Source organism: Engraulis encrasicolus, chromosome 20 (genome assembly GCF_034702125.1).
Source record: "Engraulis encrasicolus isolate BLACKSEA-1 chromosome 20, IST_EnEncr_1.0, whole genome shotgun sequence".
In the NCBI taxonomy this organism is placed as follows: Eukaryota; Metazoa; Chordata; class Actinopteri; order Clupeiformes; family Engraulidae; genus Engraulis; species Engraulis encrasicolus.
Genome location: NC_085876.1, coordinates 10,972,028 through 10,996,852, shown reverse-complemented (window position 1 = coordinate 10,996,852; position 24,825 = coordinate 10,972,028). Strand labels below are relative to the sequence as shown.

Genomic DNA, 24,825 nt, shown 5'->3' with positions numbered 1-24,825 from the left:
CCCTGCTGGAGCTAAGGTGGGTGGAGCCTCTTTGTGCAGATGGGGGTCGCCGGCGGGCCTATTTACTATGTGGTGAAAATACTCAACTACATCACAACAACATTGCTATGACATCACTCAGAGCCTTGAGTGACAGATTAAGACATAGTAGCCATTACAATGTTGGTGAGGAAAGGTTATAACAAAGGCTCTGCGCGAAGGGGTTAATAATTGCCATGGCAACACCAGCATGCCAGAGTGTCTTACAGTAACAGGCTGCCTCTCCAAAGATAACTACCTTCTGAATAATCAATCAATAAATCAATCGATCAAAATGTATTGATGTATATAATGAACTTAAATGAACTAAAATAAACTTGGACAATAATAGGTTGTGATGCTTCGGGGACCTCCACTGATTGTTGGTGGTGCTTGTGGTCGTGATGTGGTGTGGTGATGGTGCTTGTGAATCAAGGAGCTTGTGTTCATGGTACAGGATACTGGTGTTTTGATTCCTATGCGCTGGCATGGATGAATTCCTTCATGACAGAATTTTAAGACAATTGTAATAATGTTTCAGATGGGTCACTGTGTGTGTGTGTGTGTGTGTGTGTGTGTGTGTGTGTGTGTGTGTGTGTGTGTGTGTGTGTTCGTGTGTGTGTGTGTGTGTGTGTGTGCGTGTGCGTGCGTGCGTGCATGTATTTTTATTTCCAGGGAGAACCAGGCCTAATGGGCATGATCGGAGCTCCTGGCCCCCCAGGGAGAGGCTTACCTGGCCACAAGGTACAGAACAAACGCAACACAAAGACACAGGGGCGTAGCTGCAAATTGTGGGCCCTTTGTAGAATCAGCTCCAATGGGCCCCTCCCTGCCATATACTGTATCTACATTAAGTGGGCTGTGTTGACATACACCCACAGTATGGGGCAGCCGTGGTGTAATGGTCAGGGATGTGGGGTCTTAGAACCTAGGGTTGCAGGTTCGAATCCTACCCGTACCTCTCCCTAACCTCTATCCATGGCTGAAGTGCACTTGAGCAAGGCACCACAGGCCTGGGATATTGCTCCAGGGACCAATACCCTGTAAAATAACTGTCGCTTTGGATAAAATAAATTGCTTTGTATAAAAGCTCAGAGTAATGTAATGTAAAATTATATTTTCATAAACCCTTGGTGTGTGTAAATGACAACAGAGATTTTTGCTTATTTATTCGCCCCCAAAGATTTCGGGCAGAGCTTCTTCAGGGTCTAACAGTGAATCTGAACGGTGACTATAGGAAAATATTTCCCTTCGGAGGAAATATTTTCCGATAGTCATGTGTGGACAATACATTTCCCCTTGATCATTTGTGAATGGGGACAAACAAGTTTCCATGGTCGTCTTGTCATGTGTCTGTGTGTCTACTGTAGGGTGACACAGGTCCAGCAGGTGCTCCAGGACCAATTGGAGAACAAGGAGTAGGACTACCAGGACCTAAGGTATGCCTGTGTGTGTGTTTGTGTGTGTGTGTGTGTGTGTGTGTGTGTGTGTGTGTGTGTGTGTGTGTGTGTGTGTGTGTGTGTGTGTGTGTGTGTGTGCGTGCGTGCGTGCGTGCGTGCGTGCGTGCGTGCGTGCGTGCGTGCATGCGCGCGTGCGTGTGTGTGTGTGCATGTGCGAGTGTGTGCGTGTTTGTGCGTGCTTGTGTGTGTGTGTCTGTGTGTGCATGTGTGTTTGTGTGTGTGTGTGTGTGTTTGTGCTTGCATGTGTGTGCAAGACCAAATGTGTGTGTGTGCATTGTAATATGAACAGTATCTCTTGACAGGGAGACAGAGGGAACCCTGGACCAGGTGGAGCACCAGGATTGAAGGGAGAGGGGTACCCTGGACCACAGGTTTGTATTTATGTGTGTGTGTGTGTGTGTGTGTGTGTGTGTGTGTGTGTGTGTGTGTGTGTGTGTGTGTGTGTGTGTGTGTGTGTGTGTGTGTGTGTGTGTGTGTGTGTGTGTGTGTGTGTGTCTGTCTGTCTGTCTGTCTGTCTGTCTGTCTGTCTGTCTGTCTGTCTATGTGTGAACCCTCCACTAACTTGATCCAACCAGTCAGCTAATCTTGAGACAAGTACACAGGTCTACTGGTTACTCAGATAAGCCACCTGTGTTGAAAGGAAGCCGTGTTTCTTTTACTTGTACTTCTGCCACCTCTGATGTAATGTAATGTGTCACCCCATGTCAGGGTCCCCCAGGGCTGCCAGGCCAGGCAGGGGAGATGGGGCCGGAGGGCAAGGGCATCCCAGGACCCAAGGTGAGTCTCAATACTCCAGACCTTTCATTGCAGTGGCCTCCAATTATTAACAACTGTCTTATTTTGCTTAGTACATGCCTTACAAGCTACTTACACAGGCATTCATATTGTATATATTAGTTCTAATAGATGTATCCCTAAAATAAATGTTACCACTTTTTCCCCAAGGGCCAAATTATGTACTGTAAATGAGGTTGAGGGCCAAAGAAATCACCCGACCGTATGTCCATAGATAGCACATCACTGATTCTTGAGAAAGCGGCTAAAACATGTCTCTGCAATAAACTGCCAATTCTGATGAAAATAAACTACATTTTCATGAACAAAATGAATCCAGGTAAAGACACAGGGGTCTGTTACATAAATGTACAGTCGTTTGAAATATTTAAGTGTAATTTTATTACTTTTCATGGCTATAAACCTGCCCACACCCTGTAAAAACAGCTGTCCCAAGGACAGACATCATCATTTCAATTGACTTAAAATGTAAAAATCACTGATATTATTGAATAATATCACCATGATGTGAAAGTCCATATTGAAGTGGTTCTGCAGATATGCACATAGTGCGTGTAAAGCAATATTTACTACTATTTTCTGATTGCTCAAAGTGTGTCCAGCATATTAGTCACCACCGTCAGATTTTTTTAAAAGACAATAAAATCAGGTATGCGCAAGGTCATTGTCATTACTTAGGACCCCTTTTCAAACCTTTAGATCTACTGAGTACTTCACCATCACTGAAGCTCCTGTAAGTTTACTAATTTCTCCTCAATTTGATAATTTGTTTGGACACTGGTACTGTCCCAACCTTAAACTGTCAACACCGTCGGGGGTTTTAATAGTATTATTGTTACATTAATGTTAATTATATACAGTATACTTTTTCAGAAGCGTCATGAAGCCCCTAAGAAACAGAGCGAAAACGAAGTGGCTAATGTGAGCAAAAAATGCACAATATGTAAAAGAGTGTTTTTTTGTCTCACACCGTCAGATGTCACCACCGTCAGATTTTGTTCCGCTCATCATCTTATTCCATATTTTACTAAATTGTGCTGGTTAATGAAACATTACCAGACATGTTAGTAATAATTGTGACCCAAACTTATACTCCAGCCTCCACTGAGGTGCATTTGGAGGGTTTTTTGTCACAAAACCTGACGGTGGTGACATCTGATGTAGTTCACAAAAAAAGCATGTGTTTTACATGTTTTTGACAAGTTTTAAGAATATGCTTCCAATAAGTATCTACAATTATGTTGAATTGTAAAAGTAATTCACTTAAATACAGTAAACTTATTTTTTACTTCTAATTCTGTCTGACGCTGGTGACAAAACCAAGAAAGAGCCCATTTTATGAAAAATGTAAAACATGGGGAGCTTGGCCAATACATTCACTGCACAGCCAAGACGTTCATCTATGATAATACACCTCTATATTTTGAATTTGAACAACTTTAAACCTGTTTATGCCGCATTTTCAATAATCTAGGCCTACTTCCTAGAGTATCTAACAAATGAAGAAAAAACACATGCACAAACATACTGTGCACACACAAAAATAAAGTGTTTATGCTAGATGTCATTGACTTGAGAGGGCTATTTATTTTGCTAAATGTAGGTAATAATTAGGTCACTTTCACCACCTTCAGATTACTGTCACCACCGTCAGTTCTTAAGTCACCACCGTAAGAAGGAGTTTTGGACATTTTAAATGAATGTGCTTACAAAATTTTCCTTTGTAGTTGTTGAATTATAAAAGTAATAGCAAATTTAAGCCTACACGAATATTTGTGAAATTACAAAAAAATATTTGATCTATTTAGCCATTAAGTAAGCATTGTCTGACAGCACATATTTTTAAATTAGAACACATGAAGCAGTATTAAAATAGAATGAAAGTGAATTTTCAACATTTAAAGGCGTATGTGTGAACCAAAAAACACACACAATTACTTTCAAACTCCAGATACATATGCAACCAAATCAATACACTTTTTATTGCTTTTAATTGTGTCTGACGGTGTTGACAAAAAACAAGGTATGATCGGAGAAAAAAATGATTTCTGAAAAACATGGAAAATGGGGAGATTGACCTTGTGCATTTCTGAAAAGCCAAGACCTTTGTCTACGAGGATATACCATATTATTTTGTAATTCACTTCGTTTTTTTCTTTCAAGATTACAACCTGTTTTAGCCACTTTCTCAAGAATCAGTGACATATATGCTTTTCATTTTTTCTATCCTCAGGGTGGGCCACCAGTATCATGAGATGTGATAAAAAATAAACATGAATCTTCAATGTTGAATTAATGAACGGGTCTTGCTTTGCAGGGAGACAGAGGAACAACGGGTTCCCCTGGGCCCTCTGGGCCACCTGGGATCGGACTGATTGGGGAAAAGGTTTGTTTTTATTGTCATTATTAGATCCCCATTAGCTTTTGCTTTTAGCATTATCTATTTTTTCCTGGGGTCTTTTCAATGAATAATTGACAATTACAAATATCAGCCACAGGACGTGGCGGCAAACATAGGTTACATTATATTCTTTCTGTGGTCCTTCTAATTAACCATTAACAAACATTAGTAACTCAGAGTAAACATGACATACTACTACATCAGGAAGGGAACAACAAAAATAAAATATAATAGTTGAGTGCAGATCCTGGAGCATCCGTCTCTCGAGAACAAATGCACTAAAACAAAATGTGTTACGTAATTTTTCTCACATCATTAAAATTTCAGAAGCTAAGTCTGGTCTGATGACACATTTCAAAGATCTTACTGATCGTACGTAATGGGACCTGCCACCTGAAAGAAGATCACAGCACTCTGTCTCAAAGTTCAAAAGTGCACTGAAGACCCACCTATTCAAAGTAGCATAGGGACTTTAATTCATCTCTCTCTCTCTCTCTCTCTCTCTCTCTCTCTCTCTCTCTCTCTCTCTCTCTCTCTCTCTCTCTCTCTCTCTCTCTCTCTCTCTCTGTCTCTCTCTCTCTCTATCTCCCTCTATCTCTATATATCTCTTTCTCTATATATCTCTTTCTCTCTCTCCTCACTAGTTAGACTAATCTACAGATATATTACTTTCTAGAATTCCTAAAATAAGATTACATATTTGAGAGTGGAGAGCTTGATCACACTGTTGGTCAGAATCCTGGTCCTCCAGGACAATAATCAAATGTTTTGTAGTGAATGAAGACAGCAGCCATGGCTCAATGGTTAGAGCGCTCCCCTTTAGATCAGAGGGTTGCGGGTTCAAATCCCGCCCTTAACAGCACATTCATCCATGGCTTAAGTGCCCATGAGCAAGGCACCTTAACCCCACATTGCTCCAGGGCCTGTAACCAATACCCTGTACCTAAAATAACTGTAAGTCACTTTGGATAAAAAAAAGCGTCAGCTAAGTGTAATGTAATGTAAGAGACGAGTGTGATGTGGATGTTAATGATGATACGGCATAATAATGAGGCTGTTCACCTGTAGGGGGCAGTAGGCCAGCCAGGGCCTCAAGGACCTTCAGGACCCCCCGGAGAGGGCATCCAGGGACCCAAGGTGACACAGAGACGCACTCTCACTCTCATGTCATGTTTGGATTTTAATATACATCTGTTTGTCAGCTATAGACTGAAATGTGTGTGTGTGTGTGTGCGTGCGTGCGTGCGTGCGTGCGTGTGTGTTTTACAGGGTGAACCAGGTTTTCAGGGTGCAACAGGACCACGAGGACCCTCAGGAGACGGACACCCCGGAGAGAAGGTTCTGGAAGCATGAAAACACACAATGCATGAATATTGATAAAAAGATACAGTAGACAGGCAAGGGGGAGGCTGACAGCGGGGAAAGGGGGATCAGGGGGGAAGAGGCCACAAACAACAGGAAAGGGCGTGAGGACTTGGCTTCTCTGTCACTGCTTTCACATCTAGACTCAAAAAGCAGTTTTCCCCATTGGTTTATCAGCATAACCTCATACAAAGCTGTGGGTTATATTGATAGGAAAACTCAAAGCAGCATGACATCATCACAAACCAAAAGGGAGATTTAAGTCAAGGGCAAAAAAGTTCCCGGTGTTGTTGTTTGGTTTCCTCATATTTACCAAGAGAATCATAGCATCATAAATCCTTGAAAAGTTTTCTCGTTAACTTCTAGCCCCTGACTGTCTGTTGATGTTCCGTTTCCAGGGAGACAGGGGGAACCCAGGAGAGCGAGGAAGGAAAGGAGACCGAGGTGAATTGGGCCAGCCAGGGCAGACAGGACCTGCGGTATGACACATTTTGTTTTATTTATTTATTTGGTCATTTGTTTATTTTGAATATGAGGGAAAAAGTGAACTGTTCAAACAGCCAGAAGCAAGCTCGCCACACCAAAACTAAAAAGTTGGGGGGAAAAGACCAGCGAAACAAACAAATAAAGTTTGTTTTGAGACTTTTCACTTTTTAGTCTAAGTACACTGCATGAACCATGGGCCACTTCAAATTCTTCAAACACCCACATAGTGAAAATGCACCCACAGTAGTAACTTCCACCTGAATGACATTGAATGAAGAGATCCGTAGCTTACAAGAAAAAAAGCTTGCTTGGGTTGTTTAAATGTCAAAGTTTTTTGTTAGACACTTTTTTTTTGTTTTTGATTTTTTTTCCACTAAATCGTGTTATTTGTTTTGGTATGGTCTGAGAGTGAACGTAATTAAATGTGATAATGTTTTTCTCTTGTAGGGTTTAGTTGGAGAGAAAGGGGAGCCAGGATTGTCTGTAAGTACAATGTTAAGTTTAAGCTGCTGTTTTAGTTTATTAAGGACCATGAAAAATGAAAACATAAATGTCGCCATTTCATGCACTGTAGCAGAGTTAGTCTGACATCAAACTCTTTACTCTATGTAAAAGCTATCAACCATCTACTCTTAAAATCCTCACAGATCTTTAAACCTTAAGATGTTTGAATTCTGATCATTTTTGTCATTTGCAGAGAGAAGAGGTGATAAGGATCATAAGGGAAATATGTGGTAGGTTCAAATTTTATAGTATTAGAAACTCACTCAAGCAAACAATATTGCAGTCACCACAGCACCACCACTGAACAGTGTGCGTCAAAATCAAACTAAGATAAATGACTAAAATGCACTCTGTATATTATTGATGTCTTTATACCGCTGTGTACTTGTCTTTCCAGTGTGGTTGTACATTGTATAATGACAATAAAAGTCTTGAAATCTTGTGATGTTTTTTAACCTGTTGTTGTCCTTTGGTTTCCTAGGCTGCGGTATCCGTTGCCGTGACAGCCCCTTGGAGCTGGTGTTTGTGATTGACAGCTCTGAGAGTGTGGGCCCAGAGAACTTCGAGGTGGTGAAGGTAAAAAAAAAAATGCCAGTCAATCTGCATACAATTAGCCTAGCAAGGGAAAACTTCGAGGTGGTGAAGGTAAAACAAAAATGCCAGTCAATCTGCACACAGTTAGCCTAGCAAGGGAAAACTTCGAGGTGGTGAAGGTAAAAAAAATGCCAGTCAATCTGCATACAGTTAGCCTAGCAAGGGAAGTTGACGGGTGGTGGATAAAGGGGTCAGTTGTATGCAATGTGCATTCATCTCTATGTGGTTCATCTGTATGTACACAGGACTTTGTGAATGCGCTGATTGATCGCGCGGCGGTGAGCCGTGAGGCAACGCGCGTGGGCGTGGTGCTGTACAGCCACGTGGACCTGGTGGTGGTGAGCCTGCAGCAGAACCTGGGTCGGCAGGAGGACGTCAAGGCGGCCGTCAGGAAGATGCCCTACCTGGGGGAGGGCACCTTCACCGGCAGCGCCCTGCGCACCGCCACCGAGCTCTTCCAGGTCTGTGTGAAAGTGAAAGTAAAAGTCCAATGGCCCACTTGTGTCAGTGCACTGGCGTCTAGTGCATAGTGCACACAGTGCACTGATGTGTGCAGTGTGGAGGGAAAGGTTGGACGACTAACGTTGTGCCCTCACTGGAAGTGATGGACTAGCATAGCATTAGCTCGCCAAAATATTGGTTGGCTAATGTTGACATCACCCCAAATGGTAACTATCTCGCATACAATGCTTGGTTTAACATGATGAGGTTGGTCTCTCATCACCATTACTTACAGAATTAAGAGACCGTTGACCACACTCTTCTGCTGAAACGAACACCACATCTCTTCCCTTACATTAAGAACATGGCAGCCGTTTAGTGTGTTAAGTGTCCATTGTTCACACAGTTTTTGACCATTGTCAGAGCAGCATCCGGGCACTCTCAGTGCACTGAATTTACTGAAATGTTCAGTGTGAGCGCCCTATGCACTGAAGCATAGTGCCCGAAGTGCACAAGTGCGCCATTTGAGGTATGGAAATTAACACAGAGCACAGATCAGACACAACTGCTTGCCCATCTCAGAGTAATGTTCTGTTTCATTACAAAGTTTTATTTCAGGTCTGACTGGAAAAGTGTCATTTTGATTCATTATTATTTTCTATTTACTTGATTGTTTTTACCACTTAAACTATGTTCTACAATCCTGAAGTGCTATACTATTATTATGATGATGACGATGATGGTGATCATTTTTTATTGTTCCAGGCGGCCCGACCCGGCGTGCGGCGCGTGGCCCTGGTGCTGACGGACGGGCAGGCGGACCGGCGCGACCACGTGAAACTGGAGGACGCAGCTGAGCAGGCGCATGCCGCCGGCATTGAGGTCTTCGTTATCGGCGTGGTGAAGAGGAACGATCCACTCTATGCCGACTTCGCCAGCGAGATGAACACCATGGCATCCGACCCCGACCTGGAACATGTCTACCTCATCGACGACTTCATGACCCTCCCGAGTGAGTCAGGATACAACCCCCCACCACCATCCCTCTGATTTCCCTGACTCTAGTTTCAGACTGAAAAAAAGAACAAGGAGGGCCATGACTGTTGGTTAAATGGCTAAGGCACTGTATAGTGTTACACTGGGGACCCGGGATTGATTCCATGCCGAGGTCATTTCCTGATCCTTGCCCTTCTCTCTATCATTCACTTCCTGTCACCATTTTACACTTATACAATCTGTCAAATAAAGGCAGAAAAGCCCCTACACTTATATTTTTAAACAAGAACAGGGAGATATTTGCAGATAATAGCCAGTGAACAACAGGTTGATACACAAAAACGTGCAGCTTCCAGTGACTGTGTGTCTGTAAGTCTCTAAGACTGTGAGTAAGTTTTGGTTGCTTAGTAACATGCGATAACATGGATAGGTATACATGGCCTTTCATCACGTCATGGACAAACTCATGATGCTCCGAAATTATGCAGAACGCCCTCTCTGATGATTTGGGAGTCAGATTTGGTTTCAGTAATGAGTCATTGACATTTTCATTAAAAGACAACAGGGTGATACAACCACAGCTATTGTACTTATTTTTAGTTTTTAGTGGATTATCTAAAAAGCATGTTGTTTCTGGTACATTCATTTCCAATCATTAATGCATTTATTTAATTAATACAACAGTGCCAATAGCTGTGATTGTACGACCTGATGTTTGCTACTAAAAACATCCGTGACCCTGATTTAAATATTAAATCCAAGGCGAATAGTAATCATGTAAAGATCCTAATTATTATGCTAATGAAATGCTAATGACTCTTCGTCTACAATACAGTCCCGGAGAGAGATCCGCAGGGCCGAATTTGTGGACATGAACAAAAAACACAGTACATTTTCTTAACATCCTACAACTCGCAGGAACACCCCCGATACTATTCTTCCTCTTCTTTTCTTTAAAGATTTTTAGGGTCTTTTTATGCCCGTATTTGATAAGTGTGAGATGGTCACATGAGACAGGGAAAAAGATGGCAGAGGATCGGGGAATGACATCGGTCCGGAATCAAACCCGAGTCCCTGACGTGCCAGTCGATGCCCTAACCATTTGAGCCACAGCCGGGGTTTCCACGTTACTATTCTGCTACATGATTAAATTGTGGTGTGCATAAGCGTCTCAGGGCGTAAAATATCTCTACAACTTCTAAATTACAATAAAGGAAATAACAGAAAATCACATCTACCAAATGGGCCTACGCCATTCTCCACCACAACTGCACACCTAATTTTGGTTTAAGGGACAACTTATTGAAAATGTCCCTTATTTTGGAGTTCAATCAGGGAAATATCCTTTTTTTAATGAAGTTGACAGGTATGATTGGGAAAATTACGATGTTCAAACTTCTCTTCTCAAATTTACTCCCCGACAGCCCTGGAGAGTAAGCTCCTTAGCCGAATCTGTGAACACGACGACGGCTCTCTCTTCCGGCCTCTTCCGAATCTTCCCAACTTCCTGTTCCCCAACGGCCATGGCCCCTCGCCAGACAGGGTGGACAAACCCCCCTACGACAATGAACCCTATCGTCCCGACAACGACCACTATCGGCCTGAGCATACACCCTATCGCCCAGACAACACACCGTATCGCTCTGACAACGACCTCTACCGACCTGACCGCCTTCCCTATCAACCGGAGAGTGAACTTTATCACCCAGACAAACAGGTGAAAGATACGAAAGCTTTCTTCTCTTCCTGCTGCTAGCGCCAAATGCTTAGTCAAAAGGCCATCCACAACCTACTGCACAGGGTGAAATTTGTCAAAAATCCAGGAGTCATTTTGACACTCATGGTATGCTTTTATATGATTACAAATTGAGACCCAGTTAGGATGTCCAATTAGACATGCTTAAGTAATTCCATGATGCGTACAGTGCAAGCTAAAGTGGTCCATTCTTCATTCTCTGTCCCTCTTAGCCACAGCCTCCAGTAGAAGCCGATCGTCCATCATTCCCCAACCGTGAACGTGAACGCGAACGTGACCGCTCTCCGCCATTCCCAGACGACGCCGATGGTGAGGGCAACACCTTCGATGACAATGAGATCGAGAGCGACCGCACCACCTCTGTGTACGATGACCCGTTCGACAAGCTGCCAGAGATCACCGCCGAGGCCCCCGACCTGTCGGAGCTCTTCGGCATCGCAGGGCCTCAGACGCCTACCAGCTGGCGCTCCGATCCTGCGACACCCGCTCCCCCACTCCCGCCCACCAAGCCCCCGTCACCACCGCTGGCGGACGGACTAGTACAGGGTAAGTGGACAGTAGCAGTCATTAGAGGAAGTGGTATCACTTTACTTGACAAAGAAACATTATGTCAATTTCATAAATGTTTTATGGTTATGAAAAGTTGACATTATTTGACTTGTCTTTAACATAAACGAATGTCACTTCATGACAAGAGTCATATAAAATGTTTATGACATTGACATGATGTTTTTAACATGTCCACCATGGCGGTGTCACCGCACTGTTATGGCACTGCCATGTCACACATACAACTATGGCGTCAAGTAAAGTGCTATCAAGGAAGTACTGTACTTACTGATAGTATGCCCTACATAAGAGGACTTATCCACAGTTGCAAGGCCAGTCCCATAGCTAGCAGTTGTGAGTGCAAAGTCATTCAGAAGGACTATGGGAAGCCTAATCGGAACTAGGAAATGCTAGAAAATGCTGTTGGAGCGCGACAATATTTCACGATGTCATGGATATTTCATGATGTCCACTTTTCTGTGCTAGGATATTAGCTATAAAATATACAGATACATGTATTTGTTAAATGAAGTCTCACAATGAAAGGAAGTCCTATATCAATTATTGAATTATTGACCTTGCAAGGAGCAACCATGGTGCAGTCAAGAAAGCATGGTACCAAATAGGTGGCTCTTACTGTATGTAGGCTACTTGGTTCACAGTAACACGCCTGTCCATGTCTCCTGTACAGAGGTAGGTTGCGGTCAGGACCTGGACCCTGGTCCATGCCGGGAGTACGTGGTCATGTGGTACTACGACCCCGAAGCTAACTCCTGCGCCCAGTTCTGGTACGGCGGTTGCCAGGGAAACAGGAACAGGTTCGAGTCAGAGGACCACTGCGAGAATGCCTGTGTGAAGACGTAACAGACAACCGGCTTCTGTCTGAGATCCGCAGTCGCTTACTATGTAGTGCACACTATGTAGCCTACTGTGTCTGCTATATTGGGCTCATACATTACATATATGGCACTGATTGGCTTGCCCACTACACAAGCCTGCTTGGCTTGTGCACTGAGCAGGTAATAACAAGTGAATGCTTCGGATTTGTGAAATGTGTGTGACAACATGTGGTGCTTGAGAGGAGAGCACAGAACAGTGTGTCGACTTTTGATGATGTCAAAAAAAGCGCAACTTGGACACAGAATGATGTGGACAATATTGCAGATGATAACCTTTTCTTACACAGAGGCTGTTTACACATATATGGATATTTTTGAAAATGCATCCGTTTTGGCATCTTGTTTTCATGTAAATGGAGTTTCAGAACCCACATTTCAAAACAGGTCTAAAACGCACCTGTCACAATGGAGTTTTTATTTTTACCCACATCGTGTTAAGACGTAAACGGATACAAAAAAATCTGCATTCAATAGTATCCGCATACGTGTAAGCAGCACCTGAGGGAAATACCCACACACATAACGTCTAGCTAAAAAAAAAAAATCCTAAGTAGCATCAACATACTTACTCTTACACTGAAAGCTGTTTAGGTCATTGAGTAACTTGACTATTACCCCACAGCAACCTGTCTAAATAATCTTAACCTCTGATGCTAAATGACCATTAACCTACGCTAGCCTACGCACGCTAGGTAGCTAGAGGCACTACATACATAACCTCTCACTGCCACACTCACACATACTGACTGATTAGCACTTACGCTAGCACTAAACACGAGCACATTGTCCTGTAACTTCAGTTTACTGTATTGTAGAGTAGACACACACACACACACACACACACACACACACACACACACACACACACACACACACACACACACACACACACACACACACACACACACACACACACACACACACGTGTTCGAAATGCCATTGTTTATGTACTGCTATGTGTTATCACTTAAGAATTTAAAATGGTGCTTTATTTTTGTTTGATGTTGTAAATACTGAAATAAAAAGCATAGCCTAGTCAGAGAGGCCAGTACTGTTGTATAGAGTATTTAGATGTCAGGGTATCAGAAGCTGAACTGCCTTCGTAATAATGATGCCTTGGGAGCTTTGAGACACTGTGAGGCAAACTGGGATTACAATCTCAGTTGACTTTGTTTGTACATTTAGTGACTCAAAGCACGACTTTAGCGAACTGACACAGCTGTTTAACCATTATACATTGTGCACCCATTTATTATAAACATTATGCATATATTTTACAATATATATTTTTGTAGAGTTACAGCCTGACATTATTAACTGTTTAACAATAACAATTGCTGACACCAATTGACAAAATTGTAATTTATATGTTGTCTATGCTTGTACGTAACGTATGTGTTTTGTATACAAACTAAAGTTTTTAACTGTCTGAAACAAAAGTACGTTATTTTTGAAACCATTTTTATTACTGGCTTAGCCTGTCAGAATGTGTAACAGTCTCCACAGTGCCATTAACATGGTTTTAAATGAATGTTTCAGGATCATGCTGAAATAAATAAATAAAATGTCCTTTTAAACGTTGCTTTATCGTTTTGTTATGATTAAAAAACGGACATCAATAGCAGCATACAGTGCTAACCTGTAGGTTTGGGGTGCCAGGTTCAGGATCCGACGTCAGGGAGGTTACTATGTTTTTTCCCCCGACATAAGAAATGTGTTGCCTGTGTCCGAAGACATCAGATAGTACGTATCTATGTAATAGTGAAATTTACGTACGGCGCAAGCGGTCTAAAATAGACCTACATACAGTATATATATATAACGAACAGCCCTGTGTTAGGCTGTGTGGCATCTGTCTCATACCATGATGAAATGTGGAAGATTTGGGCTGACAGACAGTTAGGTTTAGCGTATGTACTTCCACCCAAAGATTTTGGCTCTGCACATAGTCTGGTGAAAGCCAACAGTTGAGAGTGGTGATGCACAACTCATCCGCGGAGTCTGTTACTGATTGGTTAGGGTAACACTATTCACACTTTTGTCTTGTTATTTATATGCTTTTGCAACACTATCGTAACAGTCATGCTAATAAAGCACACATTGAAATAGAATTTGGAACTCCAATGAATTTAAATGGCAGAGTAAGGCCATCTCCCACCCTCCATGGAGACGGATTCCTCTTAGCTTTAATGAGGTGAGTTCGGCGTCATCACGCTCAGCTGTTTGCTGGTTGGCAAAACCATGAGCGAACCGAGCTAGGAGGGTTGGGCCAGACTATGTACGGACTGGAGCAAAAATCTTTGGCTGGAAGTAGTAGGATGGTGTCGCCAGGCTAGTTAGGCTGACCACTGGCATGATTCTGAAAATTAGGCCTACACTTGTGCCCAAAAGTGAGGACAAAGGCCTAAAAGTTAGGACACAGGGAAATCGCAGAAAAATAAGGCGTGGAGGGTTATAGTAGGTCCACCGTATCGTATTATTTATAGGCTACTAGGCCCCTACATGTTACGACAGTGACATTGCCTTGTGTAACAATGCTTAGTTCTACTCTGTGATCTGCTGTCAGCTCTAGTGTAGCCGTTTTCAAAGTGGGGGCCGGGGACCCCCGGAGGAGCGCAAGGGGGTGCTGGGGGAGCCGTGGCAAATCAGAGACAAAATCAGCAACATAATATAAACTACTGAATAAAGTTAAGAAAAAGGCCTTTAAATGTCCTTTCTATGATCACTGCTATGCTTCTTACATTATGTTATCTGTTTTACTATTAGGGGGACTTAGCTGAAATGTAGGCCTACTCTACTGGTAGTAGTAGGCCTAAGGGGTCCTCACCTAGGGCTATACCTTTGATAAAGATTCTTGAGGGGTTGCTGCACTACTCCACACCGCAAGAGGTCAGCATATGCTAACAAATCGACGTGAAGAGGGAACACAGAGTAAACATCTAGTTCCGCTGTAAACAAGGACACGTTAGTTAGGTAATGAGAGGTTTTGCAAGTTTCAATGTCACTAAGGTAATTTCATTTACATTTTAACGTCTTTGGTAGCTACAGCCAGTCATGAAACTTTAGATTTGGCGGCGGAGATTGACACCGCTCACGCGCTTTTGTCTTTTGTCTGCAAGTGGTGCAACTTTAACTGGACAGGTCCTCGTGTGTTGAACTGTCAGAGGCTATTGCACAAGGCACGGTGCGTCTTGTCACCTTCCCTGTCACCTAAATGGCGAGTGTAACCCACCTCTCAAGAGTTCGCTCGCTCTACAAGCGCATCCTCGTGTTGCACCGCTTCATGCCGCTGGAACTGAAGGCGTTGGGTGACCAGTACGTGAAAGATGAATTCAGAAGAAACAAGGGCGCCTCCCCCGAGGAGGTGAAAGTCTTCATGGTCGAGTGGGAAGTAAGGGTCTTTTTTATTCTGTATAGCCTACTTGATGATTTGAATGTTATCTGAGCAGTAAAATTGACTCCTTATTCGTATGCCACTGACTGAAACAGTGGCCGGAATGGATCAGCCAGGGTTGCTTCTGACGTGACTGACTGGACCAGGACCTGGTGTCACTGATCTAATGCAAACAAAAATGGAGTCGACTTTAGGCCTACCCACCGCTCATAATGAGTATACAATATAAACACAGAACAAATATGTGTCTTGTGGATGCCTAGGTCTAATGGTTAAGGAGATGAGCTTTAGAGATGGTTGCAAGTTCGAATCCCACCCACCCTCCACAGTCATACCTCACTCCATGACTGGATTGCCCTTGAACAATTATCCCCACAATGTTGCAGGGGCTGTAACCAATGCCCTATAAATAACAGTAACTCAATATAGTAATAGAATCAAGAAAATGCACTATCCTATCAGTCAGCTGTGTAGTAGCCATCCTATTCTTTCTTCTTTCATGCTATGACCTCTAATGTCCACAAGGTGGTGCTCAGTCCATTAACACACCAGAGCCATAGGCCCCAAAGCCTCATACCAAACTCACTAACGCCAATTGCATATTGGCAGTTGGCTCCTCACTGCACATCTTGACACTTGCACATGAAGTGTCTGAGACAGAGAGGGATTTTTGGAGAAGTGTGTGAAGATTTGCGTTGCTGATTTCAGTGTGTGCGTGCGTGTGCGTGTGTGTGTGTGTGTGTGTGTGAGAGAGAGAGTATAATTTTATGTGCACTAGTGTTTGTGGGAAACTTTTGTGTTTTTCTTTAAATGTTTGTAATTCTTTTTGGATGTGATGGCATTGAGCACACTGGGGTTTCTAATCTGTCTATTTAGTATCAACCAGTAGGCACACTCTGTAGGTAGCCTATGGTGAATGTTGATATTTGATTAATGTATAAGGGCTCTGCCCCTGTATCTACAGTATATCACGAAAGTGAATACACCCCTCACAGTTTTGCAGATTTTTGAGTATATCTTTTCATAGGAAAGCATTACAGAAATGTAACTTTGACACAATGATTAGTGACCTTTTAACAACATATTTAACCGCTTAAATTTCTTGTTCACTCAGAAAAAAACAAAATACAGCCATTAATGTTTGAACATGTACTCACAAAAGTGAGTACACCCCAGATTAAAATCCGGTAGAGAAGGGGCTATGTTGGCTCGAATCGTCTCGAAATGAAAAGGGATGACAAGGGAGGTCATCAGTGTGCGTTTCAACCTTTCTTTGCATTGAACTTTTAAATTTTGAGTCTGCATCTGGCTTAAATAGATTGGTGTGAGATTTGAATGCAATCCTATGGAGAATATCATGATCTGCTTCAGTAGTCACAGTGCATGTTGACATGCATGTTTCTTTTAGGTGTATTTCAGATTGCCAATGTTGACAGCATTCGTGCATCCCCAAACCATGTCAGTCCCACTACCATGCTTGGCTTATGAGAGGATACAACTTTTTTGTAAAGCTCACTTGTTTACCACCACACATGCTTGACACCATCTAAAGCAAATTTGTTTATCTTGGTCTCTTCAGATCACACAACATGGTTCCAGTGATCCATATCCTTGGTCTGTTCATCTCTCTTGAGACCAAGATAAACACATTTGCTTTAGATGGTGTCAAGCATGTGTGGTGGTAAACAAGTGAGTTGTACAAAAAAGTTGTATCCTCTCATAAGCCAAGCATGGTAGTGGGACTGACATGGTTTGGGGATGCATGAATGCTGTCAACATTGGCAATCTGAAATACACCTAAAAGAAACATACATGTCAACATGCACTGTGACTACTGAAGCAGATCATGATATTCTCCATAGGATTGCATTCAAATCTCACACCAATCTATTTAAGCCAGATGCAGACTCAAAATGTAAAAGTTCAATGCAAAGAAAGGTTGAAACGCACACTGATGACCTCCCTTGTCATTCCTTTTCATTTTGTTTCATTTCGAGACGATTCGAGCCAACATAGCCCCTTCTCTACCGGATTTTAATCTGGGGTGTACTCACTTTTGTGAGTACATATTCAAACATTAATGGCTGTATTTTGTTTTTTTCTGAGTGAACAAGAAATTTAAGCGGTTAAATATGTTGTTAAAAGGTCACTAATCATTGTGTCAAAGTTACATTTCTGTAATGCTTTCCTATGAAAAGATATACTCAAACATCTGCAAAACTGTGAGGGGTGTATTCACTTTCGTGATATACTGTATATGTAGACCTGCCCACTCATCGCTTGCTCAGGCACCTGACGAAGACCTTTACAGGTCAAAACGTGCCCATTTTTCACTCACTACATCATGACAAGGGAGCTTTGGGGTGTACGGATATTTCTTCCTTTTTCTAGAGAGTATACCTGCCACTTTGCCTGTTACTCTCTCACTCTCACTCTCTCTCTCTCTCTATCTCTCTCTCTCTCTCTCTCTCTCTCTCTCTCTCTCTCTCTCTCTCTCTCTCTCTCTACCCCTATATAATTGCAGGACCAGGTAATGTGCAGTCAGATTGCTCAGACAAAACAATCAACATACACGTAGTAGAGTAAAGGATATGAAGGAAAAGCACCAAAAAAAGAAAAAACACTGCTCAAGTCTTCCCAAACCAACCCAAGGCGAGGCATGACTAATGGAGCAATGAGAACCTGAGTGGAGGCCTCTACGAGCAGCTCCATCTGCACACGCTCAAGGGGCCCACGGTGCGATTTTGCACGCACGTTCGCCACCACGAGAGCAGTGCTCAGAGTGGAGTAGTGTTAGTAACCTCGGCAACAGATCACACATTGAAAATGAAGACAGCCATGGTGTGTGTGTGTGTGAGAGAGAGAGAGAGAGAGAGAGAGAGAGAGAGAGAGAGAGAGAGAGAGAGAGAGAGAGAGAGAGAGAGAGAGAGAGAGAGAGAGAGAGAGAGAGAGAGAGAGAGAGAGAGAGAAGAGAGAGAGAGAGAGGAGAGAGAGAGAGAGAGAGAGAGAGAGAGAGAGAGAGAGAGAGAGAGAGAGAGAGAGAGAGAGAGAAGAGTGTCAAGACAGCCTGCTGTCAAAATAAGTGTGTGTGCAGAGAATTTTGGAGATGGAAGATGTAAGATGGACGTTCTAAGGAGACTGTGGACTTTTGGCATCTTAAACATATATTTTTTGTGTCATTTTGGGAGTCGCCACACATTACAGGTCATGATGGTAGAGAGGGAGAGGGAGGATAAAATGGCAAGCAAAATGACAAGATGACAATGACAAAGACAGCCACTGTCAAAACAAGTGGTGGAGTGTGGAGAACGTGGGGAGGAAGAGAGTATGAAAGAAAAGACAAATAGGTTATGACGTTTGTCTGGGAGCCCAGACTAAGATTGTGATTGAAAGATAGATTTGGCATCCTTTTGGATTATTTCCTACAGTGCAGTGCTAGATCAACTTTCCAGGGGGAAAATCTGCCCCTAGGGTTTGTTTAGTTAGTAATCTGAAATTGTTGGAGAACCATTAACCAAAGAGTTTAGTTCCATACAACTGGACCTCTTGAAGTTGGACTTTCTGCAAGATGTTCATAGTTTCCACGCACGCACGCACACACACACGTACACACGCACACACAGACACACACACACACACACACACACACATTTATAGATTTATACTTATTAATACATTTTATTGTACTTGTGTTTGTACTGAGAATACTGCATGCAGTTCAGCATTTTACTGACAGTCTGTGCGGAAGCAAATATTTGTTCTAAAAGAACAAATCACTTGAAGTCCATAATAGCTTAGAAGCCGGAGGCAATGCAAGAAGATTTCAAAAAGAGTCTTCTTTTAAAACCAATATTTGCACTCAGAACTGCACAAGAGACAATGGGAATACTTTGATTAAGTGAAGGCTAGTTGCAGTGTTAGACTTGAATAATTGATGAACGTGGACTTTTTTGAAAAGGTTTGTATGATTCAGATGGTTATTAAAAATTCCCATTATAAGTCAACTTTAAACTTCAACATTAATCCTGTTATGTAAACCTTAAAGTTTTGAAGGCAGGTAGGAAGTATTTTGAAGGTTAAGCTACTAACTCAACTTTGAGTACATTTTTTCGATTGGGCCAGACCTCTGCCAATTTGGGCTTTCTTATGCCTTGTGCCTTGTCCCATTCATTTTTGGCAGTAGCATTTGACACATTTGGCAGTGGCATACCAGTCACATGTCATGTTGCCGCGTTGGCGTTTTGAGCACAGTGTCAGTTTTAGATGCAAGGGGTGTAGTCTTGCCGTCAAGTATTGACGCCTGGTCAATGAGTCGAAAAGTGCCGAGACGGGATGGCGCTGCGTTTCTTTATTGGAAAGGACAGCGTGAGAGAGTGACAGGAGAGAGCCGTGGGAGAGGGAGACAGGTTATTGGTTATAGGGAGGGATCTGGAAAATCACATCGGATCGGAATCGTCCATGGATTTGTGGTCTCATCCCCACTGAGGCACGGCGCCCCTGGTCAGGCACTCTCTATTATATTTTTTATTTTTTAATAATAATAATAGTAATAATACATCGGATTTGTATAGCGTTTTCTAGACACTCAACGACGCTTTACAGACGATATAACATAAAAACATAAAGATATACAGACACTCTCAGACATGCATTTTTGGGGGTTATTACACCTTTATTAACCAGAGAGGGCAGGGAGGGAGAAGGAGAAGGATGGGGAAATGACTTATCGTCAGAATCGAACCCGCCCTGCCGTGGCTCTAGCAGGTGGGCACTGGGCTGCTGTGCCGGTGACCCGGGTTCGATTCCGACCGGGGTCCTTTTTCGAACCTTCCCCATCTCTCTCTCCCACGCATTTCCTGTCAAAAAATCTCTCACTGTGCTGTCATGAATAAAGTAATGAACTATTTTAAAAAAGAATAGAACCCAGCTGCCTGTGGCCTCGGTCCACTGCGTCCAAAGCTAGGCACTCCCTTCATGCCGAGCGCATGTACATGTAAGCCAATGGAGAAAGCCCAGTGATGCCTGTTCAGGGGTGTATTTCTCGAAACCATAGTTGCTAAGTATGTTAACTACTTTGCGGTTTGCAATGTTATTGCCCATTGACAACTACCCAAGTTGCTAACTGGCTAACTACCACGCTTTCGAGAAACGCATCCCAGTTCTGAACATAATGGTCTGGAAGGTGCTGTGAAAATGGGGAGACACGACACAACTCTGTGATTCCCAAACCTTTTCTGCTGGGACGCTCTGGTTTGTCCTAAGAATACCATATGAAAGCATCAAACCGTGCCTTCTCTCCGCAACACCCCCCAGGTTGGGAAACCACAGATGTAACCCATCCCGAGGCCGCCCACTGTGTATTGACTGGCTGGCCTCACACATCTAAAATGGCTACAGTGACTGGCAGCGCTCCCCTAAATACCTCCGTAATTTATGTAAACAGTGTTTCCCCCCGCTCACACAAGCTCCATCAAAGCCTGTGGGGCATGGGGAATGGCTGTTTGTCTGTGAGTCATCAGGGAGTGTGTGTGTGTGTACGTGCGTGCGTGCGTACTCGAGAAGGTGTGTGTGTGTACCATACCATTTTGTGTGTGTGTGTGTGTGTGTGTGTGTGTGTGTGTGTGTGTGTGTGTGTGTGTGTGTTTATAGAGTGACAGTGGTGGTTGGGAAGGATAGGGGACGGGTATCACCCACCTGTTCCTGATTACACTAATTAAGTAGACGAGCCCATCACCCATTAGACAGAGCATTCCGGAACCTTCTCCATGGAATCACCGCGGCAATGACGCTGAGGGGAAGCACCACTGCAGATTAGACAGTCCCTTTGTATTGGCATCAGCTTAGGTAAAACACACACACACACACACACACACACACACACACACACACACACACACACACACACACACACACACACACACACACACACACACACACACACACACACACACAGGGGAAGCACCAATGCAGATTAGACAGTCCCTTTGTGTTGGCATCGGCTGAGGCAACGCACTCGCAGCGTGCACACAGACTGACTGTGCCTGTTATGTTTGAGCAGCCAAGAGGAAGAGTTGTGGGCTTGTCAATATAAAGGCATGACCGTGACATGCCCTCCACAGACGCACCACATATGACATACTATGCTCTACTTGCAAAACCAAACATAACCATCACCTGCCTTCAAACCCAGGCCATAGGGGTACGTACATACTGTATAGTACCTAACAAACACTCTGACCACTTTGCCAAAGAGAATAGACATGGAATGACCCTATAGGAGAGTTTGTGTATAAAAAACGGTGGCTCAGGACTGCTCATGGTCCTCTGTTAGTGCCAGGAAGTGGCTTCCACAGCAGGGTGTAGTATACGTACATGGGTTCGAAATTTTTGTTTTCTCCTGACAGCGCGAAACTAGCTGCGCTGTGCGCACAACTCAACCTCTGATTGTTGGAAACCGCTATCGGTCAAAAAATTAGCTCACGTTGTTGGCTGCCAGTGCCTCCTCACACCACTGTGTTGATAAACAAAAAAAAACCCATCTATACATGGGTTCTAAATGTTGTTTATAACCTGACTGCGCGAACCTAGCTGCACACAACTCAACCTCTGATTGTTGGAAACCGCTGTCGGTCAAAACATTAGCTCACGTGGTTGGCTGCCAGTGTCTTGCCCCTCCTCATAACATTGTGTTGATAAACACTGAGAACCCATGTATAGCCAATATCCTACAATAGGTCTATTATCACAGATTTACGCTATGTCTGAGAATATTGACAAATTAATCATAGATTAGTCAGTTGCTAGTATATTTGATGGTAATAACCCAGAAATGTCATTTATTTCTCCTTCATTTTGGCTTGTTGGTCTAGCGAAAAGAAAGTTGCTTCCGTGCATTGTTTGGAGATACACTGAAACAAATGGCAAATCTACATCTGGTACCCCGGTTGTCATAACTCTCCTATAGATAGGTTTCACAACGTTTACAAACATTCGTTTTGTGACGAGGGGCAAGAGGCTAAGCAGTCAACCATGTGAGCGCTTTTTTTTGTGTGACAGCAGTTTCCAACAATCAGAGGTTGAAGAGTGCGCAGCCAGGGGTGCGCAGCTGGGGGTGTTTACAAACGTGCAAGTGTTGCACCGATACCGATACCAGTATCGGTGGATCGGTGGATCGGCACTAAAATGGTGGTATCGGTATCGGCGAGTACCAACAAATAGGGCACCGATACCATTTACAGGTGCTTGTATGACACTTAAACAGCCTTGAAATTAGTTATTTCATAGAGGTATTTAAAAAGTATAAAATGTTTTGCCGGATTCACTTTGTATTAGTCTTTTTCCTGTTTCACAAAGGTAGGCAGCAGCCTGACAAAGCTATGCAATCATTTTACATCCAAGTTTATGCAATACAGCCCTTCATATATATACATTTCAAATAGGCTGGTATCGGTATCTGTATGGTATCGGAATCGGCCGATACTGCACAGACAGGTATCGGGTATCGGTATCGGGGCCAAAAAATGGTATCGGTGCAACCCATGTATAAAGGCTGTGGTGCTGTGTGTGTGTTGGGTAGGGGCAGGGAGCTGGGCAGGGAGCTGGGCAGGGAGCTGGGCAGAGTTGGGCGGGGCATTGCAGGTGAGGGAATGAGTCAGTCAGGGACAGCGTGTGTGTGTGTGTGTGTGTGTGTGTGTGTGTGTGTGTGTGTGTGTGTGTGTGTGTGTGTGTGTGTGTGTGTGTGTGTGTGTGTGTGTGCGTGCGTGCGTGTGTATTCATAACGGTTGGGACCCGAAACAGCAGGGGAGCAGTAAGACGGGAAAATGTGATTAGAACTCTGGACGGACGGACACTCTAATCCATTTTAGTGCACAGACTCAGACTCATACTCCCCACGCACCCCAGCACCCAGCATCCACACACACACACACGCACACAACAAACACACACAGATACACACACACACATACACTGATACACGTACCCCCCCTTTACTCTCTCTCGCTCGCTCTCTCTCTCTCTCTCTCTCTCTCTCTCTCTCTCTCTCTCTCNCTACACACGTGTGTGTGTGTGTGTGTGTGTGTGTGTGTGTGTGTGTGTGTGTGTGTGTGTGTGTGTGTGTGTGTGTGTGTGTGTGTGTGTGTGTGTCTGATAGAGAGAGAAAGAGAGAGGGAAAGATTCTTGAAAAACCACATAAGGTGTAAAATCCTTGAGTCCTATGTCCTTGAGGTTTTGAACTGAAAGGAGTGGAGGCCAGGAGGATGTGCATGTTTGTATTTTTGTGCAACTCATTTGCCAGCTGCTTCACCCCTTAGACCCTAGGCAGGGGCACTAGACAGGATTTTCAAGGTAATTCCTTACTTTCACGAGTCTGCCGATGTTTAAAGGAGTCACAGGCAGACGGTGACTCTCCTGTCCTCAAGGTCTTCCGCTGTCAGAAATGAAATTGTCAGTTATAGCTTTTTTTTGTCATTATTTTATTTATAGGTAGTTTTCATGCACAAAGCTTTTAATACAACACTTTTTTTTTTCAAATTACGAGCATCCATATTTCCATTGGCCCTTTACATGTACAGTTCTGCACTATTACATGAACATTTTTCTTATCAATAACATACAATTGACAAAAGTTTATAACTTCTAGTATGGTGTTCCGTTCCTCCAGTACCAACCATTTAGCCTTGCCCTCTACTTACACAAGGCGATCTCAGTCCAAATGGTTTTCTATCATTGTCCCTCAATGGTGGAATAAGCTACTAATACCTACAAGAGCATCCCTCTCAACCGTCAAGAAGCTAGTGAAGACTCATCTCTTCCGAGAGAGTTTCCTTGCATAACATAGCTAACTCTTCTCACCTCAAGTCATTGGTAAACGGTAATAGACTGCATTTATATAGCGCCCTTCCACTTCTTCGAGCACCCAAAGCACTTTACATTATATGCCTCACATTCACCCAATCACATTCACATTTACACAAAATAAATACTTGTCATATACCATATGTACTACGTACCGCAGTAAGACATATCCACATGTGTATCGACTGTCGGCAATTTGGGATGACAACGCTCAAACTGAGGGGAGGACAGCACATTTGTGTTGAGCTGTCGTGTTGTAATGGTTAGGGAGTTGGGCTGCAGATAACAAGGTTGCAGGTTCAATCCCCACCCTT

General features: G+C 43.3%; 2 protein-coding genes across 3 annotated transcripts in view; both read left to right on the top strand.

Moving 5' to 3' along the window:
- The window catches only part of col28a1a (collagen, type XXVIII, alpha 1a), a 36,680-nt gene extending 24,364 nt beyond the window's left edge, over positions 1-12,316 (top strand). The window contains exons 19-35 of the mRNA XM_063186148.1: positions 2-16; positions 694-762; positions 1,389-1,457; positions 1,781-1,849; positions 2,187-2,255; positions 4,591-4,659; positions 5,743-5,811; positions 5,944-6,012; positions 6,435-6,515; positions 6,970-7,005; positions 7,220-7,256; positions 7,508-7,602; positions 7,866-8,081; positions 8,827-9,073; positions 10,482-10,748; positions 11,111-11,359; positions 12,054-12,316. Coding sequence (XP_063042218.1) covers positions 2-16; positions 694-762; positions 1,389-1,457; positions 1,781-1,849; positions 2,187-2,255; positions 4,591-4,659; positions 5,743-5,811; positions 5,944-6,012; positions 6,435-6,515; positions 6,970-7,005; positions 7,220-7,256; positions 7,508-7,602; positions 7,866-8,081; positions 8,827-9,073; positions 10,482-10,748; positions 11,111-11,359; positions 12,054-12,226 — 1,899 coding nt within the window. The 3' untranslated portion in view covers positions 12,227-12,316. The remainder of the gene's footprint in view (position 1; positions 17-693; positions 763-1,388; positions 1,458-1,780; positions 1,850-2,186; positions 2,256-4,590; positions 4,660-5,742; positions 5,812-5,943; positions 6,013-6,434; positions 6,516-6,969; positions 7,006-7,219; positions 7,257-7,507; positions 7,603-7,865; positions 8,082-8,826; positions 9,074-10,481; positions 10,749-11,110; positions 11,360-12,053) is intronic.
- Positions 12,317-15,214: 2,898 nt separating this feature from the next.
- The window catches only part of sdhaf3 (succinate dehydrogenase complex assembly factor 3), a 16,301-nt gene continuing 6,690 nt past the window's right edge, over positions 15,215-24,825 (top strand). Inside the window, exons 1-2 of one of the 2 annotated variants that reach the window (XM_063184771.1) lie at positions 15,225-15,270; positions 15,381-15,652. In XM_063184771.1, the coding sequence (XP_063040841.1) occupies positions 15,476-15,652 (177 nt within the window). In that variant the 5' untranslated portion in view covers positions 15,225-15,270; positions 15,381-15,475. Of the gene's footprint in view, positions 15,653-24,825 lie in introns of both variants that reach the window. The other variant, XM_063184770.1, reaches the window with a different exon arrangement.